Source organism: Rhinatrema bivittatum, chromosome 5, assembly GCF_901001135.1.
Source record: "Rhinatrema bivittatum chromosome 5, aRhiBiv1.1, whole genome shotgun sequence".
Lineage (NCBI taxonomy): Eukaryota > Metazoa > Chordata > Amphibia > Gymnophiona > Rhinatrematidae > Rhinatrema > Rhinatrema bivittatum.
The window spans coordinates 245,664,494-245,682,417 of record NC_042619.1 but is presented as its reverse complement, the minus strand read 5'-3'; the positions used below and the strand labels follow the sequence as shown (position 1 = coordinate 245,682,417).

The following is a 17,924-nucleotide window of genomic DNA, read 5'->3' as shown; positions in this document are numbered from 1 at the left end:
ATTTTCTACAGAGATACACTCCTGTGCCCAGTTTTTTTTTTGTGTTTTTTTTTTAATAAACTTTCCAGTTTCTTAGAATAGAAACCCAAGAAAAGATGTCCCAAATCCTCACCTTTACCACTTTCTACCTGCATTATATGAAGCTTAGCAGAAAAAAAAAGAGCCAGTAGCTGCCAGGTATTAAGAATGAACACACACAAACGATGCATTACAAAACACGCAGTTACTTTATTGGGTGCAAGATATAAAATACAAATACCAAGGAACGGAGCTGAAGTACATATTTTGCCCAATGGATGGAAAATGGTGTAAATCACTGAACACTTCAAAGGCTTTGAAAAGGAAAATGTCTAAGTTACCCGAACAAAAGACATGAAATTTGAGAAATTCTGCCCCCTCCCCCACTCCCTGGCTAAATTTTGTCCCGGTGACTCAGATACACCACATTTACCCACCTACAAAGAGGCAATGCCATTTCACTTTGTCCAGGTGGCACTGATATTCTGTGTTATCCTGACCAAATTAACTGGGTGAAACTGGTCAGAAAATTACCTGCCCTAAACTTACTGGATAACTTTAGTTCAGTATATTCAGTGGAACACTTAACCAAGTATTTTGCACTGAATAAAGTTATCTGGGAAATTTTTATGCTTGGCCTGCTGAACGCGACCTAAATGACAGCAAATATTTTCTGTTCTGAGCTTATACATCCTGTAGGGTAAAACATTTGTATAAACAAATGTTCAAAATCAAAATTTTGTAATAGCCTACTAGTGTCATAATTTTGTTAAAAAAAAAAAAATAGCCAAAAAAAAAAAATATAAAAATGGCATGAAAACAAAGCTGCTTCATCAAAATGAACAACCAAATACCTTGGCTTCCGACTTGGACAGCCGGGGGGAGGTGGAACAGACAGCTTGGCCCTGATGCAACCCAGTACGGATTTCTCTTGCTCCCCCCTCACGCACTGTCAGAGAGACGCCACATTCCAAAGAGATTGCAAAGATGCAGCTGATCATCAAACCCTAATGAAATACTTCCAGCTGTCATTCTTCACTTAAAACTTTTTTCCTGTGTGTGTGTCTCATAGCAATAGTCTTCCTTTGGCCTGAGCTCCAAGCACGGGGCCTGCACTATGAGCTGAGAAGGGTCCTGGCTGAGCCTTTTCATTGAGATTGAGAACCCTATGGGTAATCGCCCTGCCACAACCCCACTGGGGGCAGAATGACAACCAATGACAACCCCCCATAAAAAAAATATACCTACACTAGTTAGATTCCTTAGAATATTAGCTTGATTGTTTCTTTTACCTATTGCATTCTCTTTGGATCTTATTCCTAGGTCTCGTTTTTCTTCTAAAATTTGGTTTTCATAAGCTGTTGCACTCCTTTTGTTAATATAAAAAAAAAAAAAGCTTTTGGTCTGGATTTTTTCTTCAGCAGTTTATGCTGTATTTATACATTATATCTAAAAGGGTGAAGCCTGAACAGGATTTTGATGAAGGTCCGCACAGCAGACCCTACCTCCCTCCCCCCACCCCTTTCCTTCGAGTTTACTTGGCATCCATTGTGGACTTTGAAAACAAGTTTTTAAAGCACACCTCCACAGAATGTGATGCCTTTGGACCAATCCAAAAGTCAAAATGATGCTATGCTAAAGCTTTTGGGACCACATGCACCATTTTGAAAAAGGCCCAGAGGACTCCGCACCTCCAGAATAAAGTCTAAATTGAATAGCCTGAAAAAAAAATGTTTTGACTTTTTAAGGCACGCTGTATTCTGTGCAAGGGAAGCAATTCATATTTCTATGAATCAGTATACACAACACTGCACAAAATTATTACAATGGCCCTTGCCTCAAAGAGGTTAAATATCGCGGCTTGAGCACAAGCAAGTTAAGAGAGCTACCAAGGCCCCACAGTTAAAACCAGAGACTGGGTTAAGAGCTCCGCTATGCTACAATGTCAAGCTTTGTGAAGGGTCATCTAATTATAGCAAGACCCTGAATAATGATACTGTACCTACACAGCATGCTTGCCAGAGGTGCCTCTTCAGACTCATTCACAGTCTGACTTGCAAAACATTGGTATTGATGTTTTGAGGTTTGTTTGTTTTTTTTATAGTACAATATAAAATAATAATCAGTATGCTAATTTGGAGCCAGATGTGCTAAGCTTCCTGCTCCCCCCCCCCCCAACAGAGACAACAAGGGAAAACTCTATAGCACACCTGGCTCTTAGAAAGCTAAAAACTAAAGAGAATATTTGAATGTCACACCCAAGCTCTGTCTCTGCTAATTTCATTACCCTTTTTGCTGCTAAGCTGAAGTATCCTCCTCAGGAACATTTTTGCTGGTCCCCCCCTGTCTAAAGTTCAAACAGATATTGGCATTGTTACATGAGAGAAAACTATTACCCAGTTTACTTCATAATGCTTAAAGACTGCAGTGTAAAAAAGATAACTGATTATTAATTTCTAGAGGAATTTATGAAGTAGGAAGAGAGGGTTTAATTCAATCTAGTGTACTTCAAGACTTAAAAACCCCAGGTAGTGCACAAAATTGATGCTAAACAGGGGTGGAAAACCCTTAAAATTAGAATCTGGATATGTTAGCTTCCTAATCCTTCCCCTCTACCACCCCCCCCCCCCCCCGCCCCCACCCAGCCAACACTTCTGCAAAACCCTCTTGCTATGATAAGGTTGGTTCAGGCAGATTTGCAAGTTGCCTTCAAACATTTTCGTGGCCTTCATCACCATCTTTGGCTCAGACGATTAGTAGCTGTCATCAGTAACTGCAATGGAAACAGAAGAAAATTAAAAACAAACAAAAAAAAAAACCAAGACGACACCAAAATAAGTTTTCCTAGTGTGTAGACAGATGGACTCAGAACCAGTGGCTTTACACTCCCCTGCCAGCAGATGGAGACAGAGCAAGCTGACGTCATAGTATATATAACCCTGCAGTGACCTCAGCCTGCCAGTATTCTCCTTTTCCAGATAGCAGATGTGCATCTCCATATGGGGACTGCTTTGAGCTTTTTGAAAGGAGAAATTTGAAATTCTAAAGTCAGGAAAAGAAAGCCCCGCTCTCCTGCAGTGATACCTAAAGATCCCTCCCCCTGTTGAGAATTCCTGAGGTGATTTCCATGGTTCCTCAGAGGTGTGCCTTGGTCCAGTAGCTGGGTTTCCTGGCGTGGACATAACTGTTAGTTCAGCTGAAAGGCAGCGGTTGCAGGAGGCCGAGAGCAGCAGTGACGGCAGATGCCCTCTTCCCCTCACAGGCCAAAGACAGTCTCTGTACTCACCTGAGCTCAGCGCTTACCGGTTAAGGACTTCCTCTGGTCTCCATTCTCAGTGCACCGTGCAGATGTTTGTTCCCGCTCCTGTTGGGATTGGGGAACTGGGCAGCCTGGTGCGTTGCGTGGTCCCAGGTGGGCTAAGCCCTGCACTTAGGCTTTTTTCTTGCACACCATGTGGTAAGCCGCGATGGCTGTTTTCACACGTTCTTGTGCATGTTCTGCTGCCCTCTATAGGCTGTCAAGTATGCACAGTGTGTTGCGCTCAGTTTTTGGGTGCGCTTTTTACGCACCCAAACCGTTTTACGGCTTAACTTAGTGTACAGGTTGTGCATGCACCTTGCTGCGATTTCTTCTAGGCGCTTACTTTTTGGGCACATTTCACTTTTTAGCACGAGCCATTCTGACGCATGTTTACCGCAGCGATGGCTCCAGTAAGCAAGAAGCCTAAGCGTCTTCCTGTTTGTGTTGCCTGTCATATAAGGGCTTCTCAGCCTGACCTGGCTTCTAACCTGTGTCAGCGCTGCTCAGATGCTCAGGGAGAGTTGTCTTCCTTCGATTTTGCTAAGCCTGGCTCTTCCCATTCTGATGATGGGTTGGTCATGGCCTTGACTGGAGGGATGCCAGATCATGGTTCTCCCTTGACTGGCTCCTCCATAGAACTGTCCTTGCCAGCGGGAAGAGCTCCAGCTCCTTTTTCATGGGTGGAATTTTTTTCACGGCTTACAACCTTTTCTTCAGGCCCAGTCTTCCACTTCCCCCATTTCTGTCCAGTCAGCCCCTTAGCTGGTGGTTCCTCCCTCTTCCAGTCCTATGCTTAAGCACTGGGGCTCACCTCTGCTCCCTGCGGGTGTTCTCAACAGGAATCCGGATGGCACAGAGGATGAAGTTGATCCCAATTCCCTAGAAGATGGGAAATACCTCCAGGGCTGGAACTGTATTGAACCATGTTGCAGTTTTTTTCATGGAGATGAACACCCTGATTTCCCAGACCTTGAAACAGCAGGGAGTTCCTGGTTCGGATGCCATGTCAGAGCCGAAGAATCCCATTTTCGTTTCCTTATGTAAAGCCTCTTGTTTTTTCTCGGTGTGGCTGCCATCCAGGAATTGATTGATCTGGAATGGGATGGCCCTGAGGCAAATTTCTTTTAAAGGGGGCTGGGCCGGTGCAAGGGTATTAGGCACCCTAGGCAAACCTTACAGGCTGGTGCCCCCTCCCCATACACAATTTTAAGATACGCATTTATAACATTTTACATGAAAAATGACATTGAGGTAAAATTAATATACACGTTGTTGTGATAATTTCATGCACTGTTGTGATGCCAACAAGAAAACTTGGCATCTTGGAATTCATATGGCATCATACTTATTGTGATATGTTTTGGCATGGTCCTCCCGTATCAACACAATACTATCTGCCAACACTCAAAGAATAACAACCCTACCTATGAAAAAGAATACCACAAATATTACACCAGAATCTAAAATACCAATACACCTCCTATCAGGAAAACAGAACAGGCCAAGCTTCTACAGATCCCTACAGGGAAACCACATACTAAAAGAATGCTTCATCTCAGTCTTTGCATGCAGAACACAAACCCTCACCAAATACAGAATAAAGCCACAAAGTATAAATAGAAATGTGCAGACAAAAACTGTAAAACACATCTCGCCAGACTCTATACAGTGCAACAATGGAAAAACAAAAATTTCACCATTCCTCATGAAACAATCAAAATCAAGCTATATAAATCATCATAATAGTAAAATCATACTAATAAAATAATTTCAAAACAGCTGATGAATAGAATATCCAATAATTAAAGACTCATGCAAATTTGAAAGCTTTACCAAACACCAATAAAATATTTCAAAACAGCAGACATCACATACTACCCAATAATTAAAATGGTAGTCAATCAAGAAAAATGAACTTAAAGCCACCTTTACTTACCCTCTCCAGCAGTTCTCCTGCTCCTTTCCCTTGCAGGCCACACCAGAAGCAGCAATAGCTGCTGAAGCTGTCCTCACGGTCCTCTTCCTTAGGGACCACAACCAGTCTCCTCTCTCTCATGCACACAGGCACACACATACTAGTCATCTCCATGATCAATCTCTCCCAATCACACAATTGCTCCATCTCTCTCTCGCACACACACATTGACACACACAAGCACCCTCCCTGCCTCACATACATGCCACACACACACCCTCCCTGCCTCACATACATGCCACACACACACACACACAGAAGCACCCTTCCGATTTCAAATACACACAAGCCCCTAGCTGAACAGCTTGTCTTCGGCCCCAGCAGCCTGGTCTCCAGCGGCGGCTTAGCAGCACCGGTCTTCATTTTTTCGGTCCCTGCTGGCTGCGAGGGGCACGCAACACACCGGTTGAGAATTGCTGGCCTAGGTCCTGCAACTGCCACCAGTGTCGGGAATCCGGACAAATTTTTTCACAATTCTGAGCAGGTCCGATGGAAGCAGTAGGTAGCTGCTGGGTCACCCCTAAACCTGTGGCGCCCTAGGCGATTGCCTAGTTCTTACACCTGTTCCAGGGGTCAGACATTGGAAGGCCTGTACCCCCTGGATCCGGCTGTGAGAGAGCGCTTGCATTTTCCCCAAAGTGGATGCTCTGGTATGTGCTGTGTCTAAGCGGATGACTATCCCTATAGAGGGAGGAGCGGCTTTGAAGGATGTACATGATAGAAGGATTGGGGCTATTCTTTAACAAGCTTTTGAGGCAGTGGCAATGAGTTTACAGATTGCCTCCTGTTGCACCCTAGTGGCGAGATCTTGTCTGCTTCTCTCAGGAGGCTGATGAGCCTGGAGGGAATTCCAGAGTGGTTATGGAGCCTGCTGCCACCTTTTTAGCGGATTTGTCCAGACCTCGGCCAGAGGAGTGGCTTTGGTGATTAATGGCCAGGCGTCAACTCTGGTTGTGAAATTGGTCAGCTGACACAGCTTCCACAGCCAAGCTTACCAAGATGTCCTTTAAAGGCTCGCTCTTGTTTGGGAGAGAGTTGGAGAAACTGGCCAGTAAGTGGGGCGAGTCTCCGCTGCCTCAGTTGCCAGGAGGATAAGAAACAGTTACAGCGCACCTTTGGTATGAGAGGTCGTTTCTGGGGTTCCAGGCATTTTCATCCCTACAAAGGGACAACCTTTCAGTGGACTTGGCCTTTCAGCAGGTCTCAGTCCTTTTGTTGCCGGCAGCCCAAGAGAACAGCGGGCTCAAGTGGTGGACCTTCCCAATGAAGGTTTGCCGACCCATCTTCTGAACAGGAAATAGGAGTACATCTCTTACTCTTTTATCAGATTATGTATACTGTGACATCAGCTTGCTCAGTCTCCATGTGCTGGCAGGGGAGCATAAACCCACTGGTCCTGAGTCCATCTGTCTATACTAAGGAAAACAAAATTATCAGGTAAGTCATCTTTTCATTTTCTTTCGACTGGAAACTTTATATGATTGCTGCTCAAAAAACAAAAACAAAAAAAAGTTTGAATGCCTTTTTCTGAAAGGAGAAAAGTCCAAATTTGACCTGCTATGAGATATTTCCTATATTACAAAAACTTTCATAATGTGCTCTTTTATGCTGGTTTTTATAGCATAGATATTTGAAATATATTACATGAATTTCTTATGAACGCATCTGATTCTACTGGATGAGGAACATCAGAAGGACCTAGGAGACTGGATATCTAAATGACAGATACATTTTAATGTGGACAAGTGCAAAGTAATGTACACAGGAAAAAATAATCCCAACTACAGATACATGAAACTGGGTTCCGTGTTAAGAGTCACCGCCCAGCAAAAGGACCTCTGAGTCCTGGACAATACCTTGAAATCTTCAGCTCAGTATGTGTCAGCAGTCAAAAAGGCAAATAGAATGCTAAGAATTATTTGGAAAGGGACAGAGAACAAAAACAGATTATCACAATGTCTTTGTATAGATCCATGGTGCAACCGCACCTTGAGTATTAATTGCAGTTCTGGTTGCCCCATTTTAAGAAAAGCACAGCAGACATAGAAAAAGTATAGAGAAGGGCAACAAATGATAAAAGTGAATGGAAAAGCTGCCTTATAGAGAGGCTAAAGAGATTAGGGCTCTTTATCTTAGAAGAGATTAGACTAAGAGGTTATGATTGTGTTTTATAAATGTAAGTAAATAGGGAATGGTTATTTACCTTTTCAAACAACACTAGGACTAGAGGACATGCCATGAAACTAGCACTGGCAAATTTAAAACAAACAGTAGGAAGTATTTTTTCACTCAGCGCACTACCAATACCTCAATACTAATAAAACTGAACTCCTCCTCATATCCTCACACTCCTCCCCCACCCCCCTTCAGCCTAACAACATCACAGCACAACCCTTTGTCAGGGACCTCGGTGTCTTCCTAGACCATCAACTAAGTATGAAACCATACATCAACTCCATTCTCAAAACAGGATTTTTCAAGCTCAACATACTCAAGAAACTCAGACCCCTACTGTACACCCAGGATTTCCGCACAGTAATACAAGCCACCATAACATCCAAACTAGATTACTGCAACACACTCCTCCTAGGGCTCCCCCTCTCTACCATAAAACCTTTACAAATGTTGCAAAACGCGTCAGCAAGACTCATCACTAACACACGCAAATACGAAAACATTACCCCCATCCTCAAAGACCTTCACTGGCTCCCCATCCTCTCCCGCATTCACTACAAAACCTTGACCATAATACACAAATCCATCCACACCCACAACTCCAATTGGCTCAACATCCCCTTCAATACCCCACAGTCCACTCATCCCACCACATCCACCAACAAAGGCACACACTACATGTTCCCTCTCTGAAAACAGCCCACCTCTCTTCCACTCGCGATCGTGCCCTCTCTATTGCAGGCCCCTCTCTCTGCAACTCCCTCCCTGTACACATGCGCCTCGAACCATGTTTATTCAAATTCAAAAAGAAATTAAAAACGCTATTCAAACAAGCCTATCCTGAATAGATCCCCCTCCACCCCATCCCTGCTCCGTCCCATGGTGATCACAACCTCCTTATATTAAGGAACAAATTATATTGTTAACTTATGCTTGTTGCTGTTATGTTAATCTTTCTTTCCATGCTGCTCCTTGTTATCCCCCTCCCAGTTCGCTTCCCCTGTTAACATGTATTTTCAAGCCTTTTTTGTTCAAATGTAAACCAGTATATAAAAGTTTCTAAATAAATAAAAAATAAATATCAAGCTATGGAAATCTGTTGCCGGAGGACGTAGTCAAGGCAAGTAACCTAGCAAGGTTCAATAGAGGGCTGGACGAGGTCCTGAAGGAAAAGTGCATAAACAATTATTAGTCAAGTAGATTTGGTAAAGCCGGTGCTCATCTCTGGGAATGATTATAGATCAAGTATTTGGGATCTGCCAGGTACTTGTGACCTATTCTGGCCACTGTCAAAAACAGGCTGTTCGGCTTGATGGACTTTGGTCAGAGCCAGCATGGCACTTCCTACAATCTGTTGCATTTGGCAGCCCATGGGCCTGTCACTCTTACCCCCACAGCCTCGGATGCTGGCCACAGATGTTTACAGACCACCCAGTATGCATGCAGCTCACTGCCGTGCTCCATCCGCCTCCTCTGCCAAGCTTCCCACTAACTCGAGACAAGCCCCTGATCCTGGCCTACCGCCAATGCTGCTCCTGCCTTAGGTCCCTCCTAGGAGCAAACAGCATCCCTCTTAAAGAAGCCATAGTGGGAAAACCCCAGAGGTGCCTGAAGATGCCAGACACTGGAGCCTTTAAGAGAACATTTTAGCAGGCGTTTCTCATTTGGCAATAGGTTGTCTCCTTGGAGAAATGCATTGCCTCTATGTTCCTGACTCCTGTTCCTGATTCTTGCTGTGTGCTCCTGAGTTCCCATCTCTTGTTCCTGGTTCTGTTGGCAGTCTGGTTCCTATTGAGTTCTTGTCTTCCTGGTCAGTCCTCTGTCTTCAGCACCTGGTCCTGCTCCTGTGGTCCCTCGTCCTCCTCTCGTTCCTTGCTTCAGTTTGATCTTCTGGCCTTGACCTTGGTTCGGATTTCTGGCTTTGATCTTGGATTGGGCCTTGATGCTGCTTGACCTGTGCCTGCATATCATTATTGACTGAACTCTGTCTCCCTTGTCCACAACTCTGACAAAGCAAGGTCAGATTCAGGCTGTGGTCAGAAGCAGGCAGTTCTCTACCACCTACCCTGACTGGTGTTTGTCCTGTCTATGCTGCCTTGCAACGTCTTCCATGCCATGGATCTTCACCTGCACCGAGGCCTGCACCTAAGTCCAGCCGGCCCCAGCACCCGAGGGCTCAACCTAAAGGGAACAAGGGCTGGTATTGGTGAAGCTCCAGTAGGGCCTCTGCTTCAGCCAGCTCCACCTGTGGATGGTGGGGACCTGCAGGGCACCTTCCTGCAGTTTGCACCAAATTCCACCTTGGTCCAAGGATCCACTTTCACCACATCTTCTCCCCTACTTCCTTCTTTCTCTTTTACTATTGTTAATTTATTTTAATTTTAGAATATGGTTTATCCGATTGTCCTTATGCTGGACTCAGAGGCTGAAATTAAAAAAAAAAAAGCTGAGCTAAATTTTGGAACTTAAGTTAGGAGCCTGAATTAGATATTGTGAAAGTTGTTTATAATAGTCCGTACAATGGGAAAGCAAGTTATTAAAGACCAACCACACAATTTCTCTCATTTTGATTTAAAAAAATCATTTATTATACTGAGTGTCCTATGATGAAGAGTGGGAAAGAAAAAAGCTTACTTATCCCCCAAATGTTTTAGCAGGAAGTGTTAAAATGGCACATACCAACCCTATGGTTGGTCATTTTCATTTTTTAAAAATTTATTAGACGCCCTACACAAACAAGGTCTGGGCGATTTACAAGAAACATACATAATATTAAACATACATAAATTGGGAAAAACCAATACCCTGGCTGACCTGTTATTAAGGAGGACAGCGAATTTCTGTGGGCATCCTGCAGTTGGCTTCCTCAAAGGTATAGAGATTAGGGGAGCCTATCAATGAGATCCCCTTCACAAGGCAGGTCATGAATTGTGTGACAAATCAGCCTGCATGTCACTGGATTTGCAGCAGTTTGGAACCAGGGGGAGACTGAGAGCAAATGAGAACAGGGAGAGGAAGTGAGCCCATAGGAATTCTGGGGAATGGAATGTCTGAGGATCCTTGCCTTACAGAAAGTGACCTCATGGGGAAGAAAAGCCCTCTGGTTCCAGCACTGGACCCAATTAGGTTGAACTGGACACCCGGAAACAGTTTGGAGGTTTTAGCAGCTGGTAAAAACTCCACCTGTCAGGGTAACTGCATCCCTTTCCCCTACGTGACCCCCATGCCTTTTCTGTCTAAAGATACTTACTGGGTGGAACTCAAGAGTTGCCCTCCTCACCATTGTGGATGCACTCATTCTTAGCAGCATAGGTGGTCGACTTCTAATACACGGGCCGATACAGTAAAGTCCACGGGAGAGCCTGCTCTCCCGGCGCGCGCACAGGCCACTCTCCCGTGCACGCGATTCAGTATTCAAATTAGGCCCGGTGGTAAAAAGAGGTGCTAGGGACACTAGCGCGTCCCTAGTGCCTCTTTTTGGACAGGAGCGGCGGCTGTCAGCGGGTTTGACAGCCGACGCTCAATTTTGCCGGCGTCTGTTCTCGAGCCCGCTGACAGCCACGGGTTTGGAAACCGGACGCCGGTAAAATTGAGTGTCCGGTTTTCAACCCGCGAACGGACTTCAAAATATATAAATATCTTTTTTTTTTTTTTTTTAACTTTTTGTAACTTTCGGGACCTCCGACTTAATAGCGCCATGATATTAAGTCGGAGGGTGCACAGAAAAGCAGTTTTTACTGCTTTTCTGTGCACTTTCCCGGTACCCGGAGAAATTAGCACCTACCTTTGGGTAGGTGCTAATTTCTGAAAGTAAAATGTGCAGCTTGGCTGTACATTTTCCTTTCTGAATCCCGCGGGAATACCTAATGGGGCCATGAACATGCATTTGCATGTTGCGGGCACTATTAGGTTCGGGGGGGGGGGGGGGGGGTTTGGACGCGCGTTTTCCACCCCTTACTGAATAAGGGGTAACGTTAGTGCGTCGAAAACGCGCGTCCAATGGCTGAGCTTGAAAGGGCACAAGGGCACATTGCAACAGTTTCTTTTTTTTCTCTCCCATTTAAAGATGAGAAGGGCAGCCTCACTCCCACCCCCCCCAGGGAATGAAGATTGTATCAGACATTAAAAGCCCAAACTGCTAGTTCACAAGAGGGAGAGAAGGAGGCAGCCAAGGTGGGGGTAGGAAAGAGAACAGGAGGCAGCAGGCACTGAACAGCAGAGCATGAAAAAGGCCCTGGAGAGAGAGCTAATAGCTACAAGAAATGCTGATCGTTCATCTGGAAATACAGCAGCTTGGCATCTAGCTGCAAGTGCTAATATGTAAGGGGGCCAAACTTCCCCGGAATTAGAAGATTTGGGGGCTGCCTTAAGAGGATGGAGCAGAGGACATCTGCAAGCAGTAGGCTAATACCTGGATTGGAATGTGTGGAAGAATGTATACTAATAACTGTAAATAAAGTGGTCAGTAGTACAGTGGTCTTCTGCATAATCTTAGAGAAGAAAGAAAGAAAGTGAGAGAAGCCTGCTACTCCTGCGTGAAGCCAATCCCATAAGGATATAAGGCTTGCCATACTGGGTCAGACCAAGGGTCTCCAACAGTGGCCAATCCAGGCCACAAGAACCTGGCAGGATCCCAAGGGGCAGATAGATTCCAAGCTGCTTACCCCAAGAATGAGCAGTGGCTTTCTGCAATGCTCCCTTGGTAATAATTATTAAATGGACTTTTCCTCCAGGAAATTATCCAAATCTTGTTTAAATGCAGCTATAATAATAGCTTTCACCACATCTCCTGGCAATGAATGCCAGAACTTAATTATGTATTGAGTAAAAAAATATTCTCTCTTATTAGTTTTAAATGTATTACCCAGTAACTTCACTGTGAGTCCCCTGGTCTTTATACTTTCTGAAAGAGTAAACAGTAATGGTTTCTTGCTCCATTCCATTCATTATTTTATAGACCTCAATCATATCTCCCCTCAGCTGTCTCTTCTCCAAGCTGAAAAGTCCTAACCTCTTTAGCCTTTCCTCCTAGGGGAATCGTTCCATCCCCTTTATCATCTTGGTCACCCTTCTCTGTACCTTTTCTAATTCTGCTATATCTTTCTTGAGACATGGTGACCAGAACTGCCCACAATACTCAAGATGAGATCACACCATAGAGCGATACAAAGGCATGATGATATCCTGTTTTATTCTCCATTCTTTTCCTAATAATCCATAGCATTCTATTTGATTTCTTGGCTGCTGCTGCTGCACACTGAGCAAAAGATTTCAATGTATTTTCAATGATGACACCTAGATCCTTTTCCTGAGTGGTGACTCCTAATTGTGTACCTATAATTTTGGTTTCTCTTCCCTAAGTGCATCACTTTGCATTTGTCTACATTAAATTTCATTTGCATGCCCTGTCTCCCCGTTTTGCAATGTCCTCTTGCAATTTGACAACTTTGAATAATTTTGTCATCAGCACATTTGATCATCTCACTTGTTCCCATTTCCAGGTTATTTATAAATATATTAAAAAGCATCTGTCCCAGAACAGATCCCTGGGGCATTTTTTTCCATTATGCTAAAATGGTACATTTTCCCACTCTGTTTTCTATCTGTTAACCAGTAGGCAAATCCATAACAGGACACTGCCACCTATCCCGCGACTTTCTAATTTCCTACGAAATCGCTTATGAGGGACTTTGTCAAATACTTTCCCCAACCCTCTGAGCATATTACACAGTCAGGTTGATGCAATATTGGCACAAGTAAAACAGGCACTCATGATGGAGCGCCTACTCTCCTAACCTGCGCCAATCCACCTCTCCCAGGTGCCTGATTTAATATTAAAAAATGAGCTGCCAAGGTAAAAAGGAGGGACTAAGGGAAAACGGTGCATCCCTAGCACTTCCTTGGCATCAGGCACCCAGGGAAAGTGGCTGTCAGTGTGGGTTAGGATACAGACGCTCAATATGAGCATCCATTTTCTCCAGCTATCAGCACAACATACACTCACAATATATACGGACTGGACTGTGTAAACAGTGGGTGTATATTGGGCTCCCAGAAATTTTCGCAAGTTTATTTTTTAATTTTTTTATATGATTCTGCTTTCTGTGGTCCCTCCTATGTAGTATTGCGATGATACTAGTAGCAGGGATCATGGACAGCAGGAATTTTTGTTTTTTATTTTATTTTATTTTTTTTTTACAATGAGCCCTTTGAGCGTGGCAGTCCTTTAAGCCAGCCTCAGGCTGGCATAAAATTTGCTGCGTTGCAAGGGTGCATTGGCCGCACAGGAAGTTTTTTGCATTGCGGGAATTAGGCAATAGCCTCATCTACATGCATTGTGTGTGTAATGAGTGCTATTAGCTACATGCTCAATTTGACATGCATTTTGGACACGTTAATTCCCCTTTTGCATCGGGGGTTATGGGTGCCCGTTCAATTGCGTGTTGAGCCGTGCGCTGGTTGTAGCACACAGTTTTGCATCAGCCTGTCATAGCGAACACACTGTGCTTCCACATAAGTCGGCCCTGCAGCAGCTTTGCAAGGTGAGACCAGTGGCACTATGTATGAGTTAGCCCAGGTCACCATTAACGGGCCGATACAGTAAAAATAGTGGGAGAGTGGGCGAGCACCCAATCTCCTGCGTGTGCACAAGACACTCTCCTGTGTACGCGATACAGTAAATTAATTTATTTAAATTAGGGTCCGCGGCAAAAAGAGGCGCTAGGGACACTAGTGCGTCCCTAGCGCCTCTTTTTGGACAGGAGCGGCAGCTGTCAGCGAGTTTGACAGCAGACGCTCAATTTTGCCAGCATCTGTTCTCAAACCCGCTGACAGCCACGTGTCCGGTTTTCAACCCGCGAGCCATGGGCCCATTTAAAAATTTTTTTTTTTTAAATCTTTTGGGGCCTCTGACTTAATACTGCCATGATATTAAGTCGGAGGATGCACAGAAAAGCAGTTTTTACTGCTTTTCTGTGCACTTCCCCGGCGCCAGCAGAAATTAACGCCTACCTTTGGGTAGGTGCTAATTTCTTAAAGTAAAATGTGCGGCTTGCCCTCACATTTTACTTACTGTATCGCGCGGGAATACCTAATAGGGCCATCAACATGCACTTGCATGTTGCGGGCGCTATTAGGTTCGGGGGAGGGGGGGTGTTGGGCGCGCTATTACCCCTTACTGAATAAGGGGTAAAGCTAGTGCATCGAAAATGCGCATCCAATCGCGAGTTAACAGTGCGCTCCACCGGAGCGCACTGTACTGTAAAGTACAGGCCGATACTGTACTGTATCGGCCTGTTAGTGAGCTGTGTTCTATCTGAACCAAGAAATACAGAGTTACAGCAAAGCATTATGGATACTAAGAAGCAGTACGGAGACTAAAAGTGCTATTGCTCAATAAGCAGGACAATGTTTTGCACAGATGAAGTTAGCTGACACAGCTAGAGAAAGTTGTTGTAACTTCTATGGCATTGACAGACACTGCATCCAACCAAGAAGCACATTCTGGTCCACAAAATGTGTCTGCTAATAACCATTCCTCACCACATTATCTAGGCTCATTATCTAGGCTCTGAATCAGCTTAAGAAACCTTCTTCTTATCCACCAGTCCTATGCTAGTGGGCCATGGTATATCCAATCACATTTTCTGCTTTTGGAGCAATAAGACCCAAGGAAGGCTTAAAAAGAGGCCTGTTTATAAACTATCTTGGCATGCCATCTTTGGACTACAGGGATGTCATAACTCTGCCTCCTGCCAAAGTTGATTACTGCCTTTGTACCAATGGTTCAGAGAGAGACCTTATGAGCATATTGCTCAAAGTATTATGGCGAACACAGACTATGCATCCACATAAAAATCAGTATTGCAGCAGTTTTACAATGTAAAACCAGTGAAGGCCTGTGACAATATGTAGAAGCTAGCCCAGGTGACCATTAAGGGAGCCGTGTTCTATCTGAACCAAGAAATACTGAGTTAGAGCAAAGCATTATGGATTCTGCTAAGCAGGAAATACTGCCCAGATGTTTCTTCCCTCCTGCAGAAATCTCGTAAGACAGATCACATGTAATCTTTTGTGCTTGTTGTTTAGATAGCAATGTATCTGTAAAGTATAAGATGAAATTAATTTGACATAAGGTGTTAAGACTTCTGGAAACAGAGCTATTTTCATATGCCAAAGAAACAAAGCAACAGCTAATGTAGGGGGTCATTTACTAAGCATTTTTCCCATAGACACAGAATGGGAAAAAACCTTTAGTAAATGAACCCCATAATTTGTTACTGTTGTGAGCCATTTTTCCTGCCACAATAAAATTCTAATGAACCCAGAGGAGCTTGAAAGGTTCTAGTTATCTGATGTGTCTGGTTGTTAATTCTGAGAATTAAGTATTTCAAATGTTGTGGGCCATACATTCACTCCCCCCCCCCCCAAAAGATATAGTAAGTCCATTGGATAAGAATTCCATAACCACTAGGGAAGTGGAGAGCAAGACACACCACCGAGGAAATCAAAATAATACAGGGTGTGTCAAGACGGGTAAATCATCAACAGCCACAAGGACTGCAATGAAGGAGAGGTGGACTTTATTCTCACAGAACATATAGCAAGACATGGTTTAATGGAACACAGTCAACATGGATTTACCCAAGGCAAGTCTTGCCTCACAAATCTGCTTCACTTTTTTGAAGGGGTTAACAAACATGTAGATAAAGCTGAACAGGTAGATGTAGTATATTTGGATTTTCAGAAGGCTTTTGACAAAGTTCCTCATGAGAGGCTTCTAGGAAAAGAAAAAAGTCATGGGATAGACGGCAATGCCCTTTCGTGGATTACAAACTGGCTAAAAGACAGGAAACAGAGAGTAGGATTAAATGGACAATTTTCTCAGTGGAAGGGAGTGGGCAGTAATGTGCTTCAAGGATCTGTATTGGGACCCGTACTTTTCAATATATTTATAAATGATCTGGAAAGAAATACGACGCGTGAGATAATCAGATTTGCAGATAATACAAAATTGTTCAGAGTAGTTAAATCACAAGCAGATTATGATAAATTGCAGGAAGACCTTGTGAGACTGGAAAATTGGGCATCCAAATGGCAGATGAAATTTAATGTGGATAAGTGCAAGGTGATGCATATAGGGAAAAATAACCCATGCTATAATTACACAATGTTGGGTTCCATATTAGGTGTTACAACCCAAGAAAGAGATCTAGGCATCATAGTCGATAACACATTGAAATCATCGGTTCAGTGTGCTGCAGCAGTCAAAAAAGCAAACAGAATGTTGGGAATTATTAGAAAAGGAATGATGAATAAAACGAAAAATGTCATAATGCCTCTGTATCGCTCCATGGTGAGACCTCACCTTGAATACTGTGCACAATTCTGGTCACCGCATCTCAAAAAAGATATTAGTTGCAATGGAGAAGGTACAGAGAAGGGCAACCAAAATGATAAAGGGGATGGAACAGCTCCCCTATGAGGAAAGGCTGAAGAAATTGGGGCTGTTCAGCTTGGAGAAGAGATGGCTGAGGGGGGATATGATAGAGGTGTTTAAAATCATGAGAGGTCTAGAATGAGTAGATGTGAATCAGTTATTTACTCTTTCGGATAATAGAAATACTAGGGGGCACTCCATGAAGTTAGCGTGTGGCACATTTAAAACTTATCTGAGAAAGTTCTTTTTTACTCAACGCACAATTAAACTCTGGAATTTGTTGCCAGAGGATGTGGTTAGTGCAGTTAGTGTAGCTGTGTTTAAAAAAGGATTGGATAAGTTCTTGGAGAAGTCCATTACCTGCTATTAGTTAAGTTGACTTAGAAAATAGCCACTGCTATTACTAGCAACAGTAGCGTGGAATAGACTAAGTTTTTGGGTACTTTCCAGGTTCTTATGGCCTGGATTGGCCACTGTTGGAAACAGGATGCTGGGCTTGATGGACCCTTGGTCTGACCCAGTATGGCATGTTCTTTTGTTCTCAATAAAGTTGTTAGATATACAGTCTCAAAAAAGTTGTAATAGCACTATTGGTCCCCCGACATGGCCATGTTTCACACTGGCTGCACTGTTGAGACAGCCAATGGGAATGCAGAACCATACCTCTAGCTAATGAACTATTCCCCAATTGACACTTTTTCTTATTGGTAACATTTTATTGTTAGTGCTCCCTAAGTCCTATTTGGGTGCACTAACTTCGAAATTAGAAAACTAGGTAGTGCGAACTAACGGAACTGAATGCGCACTAACATCAAGTTAGTGCAGCAGAAACCTAATTGGAGCTTCACCAATACCAGTCCTTTTCCCCCTTAAGCTACTGAGAACTCAGGTGCTGGGGCCAGCTGGACTTAGGTATGGACCTCTGGGCAGGTAGAGATCTGTCAAGACAAGGGTGTGACTGGCCAGCACAGGAAGAGCAAGAGGAGTCAGGTTCAGGCTGAGGTTTAGGTGGGCGG

The 17,924-nt window shown here is 43.9% G+C and overlaps 1 protein-coding gene across 5 annotated transcripts in view; it reads right to left on the bottom strand.

Moving 5' to 3' along the window:
- Window positions 1–204: 204 nt before the first annotated feature.
- The window catches only part of LOC115092617 (CD99 antigen-like), a 160,535-nt gene continuing 142,815 nt past the window's right edge, over window positions 205–17,924 (bottom strand). For all 5 annotated transcript variants that reach the window (XM_029603676.1, XM_029603674.1, XM_029603672.1 and 2 more), the window contains one exon: window positions 205–2,791. In XM_029603676.1, the coding sequence (XP_029459536.1) occupies window positions 2,772–2,791 (20 nt within the window). In that variant the 3' untranslated portion in view covers window positions 205–2,771. The remainder of the gene's footprint in view (window positions 2,792–17,924) is intronic.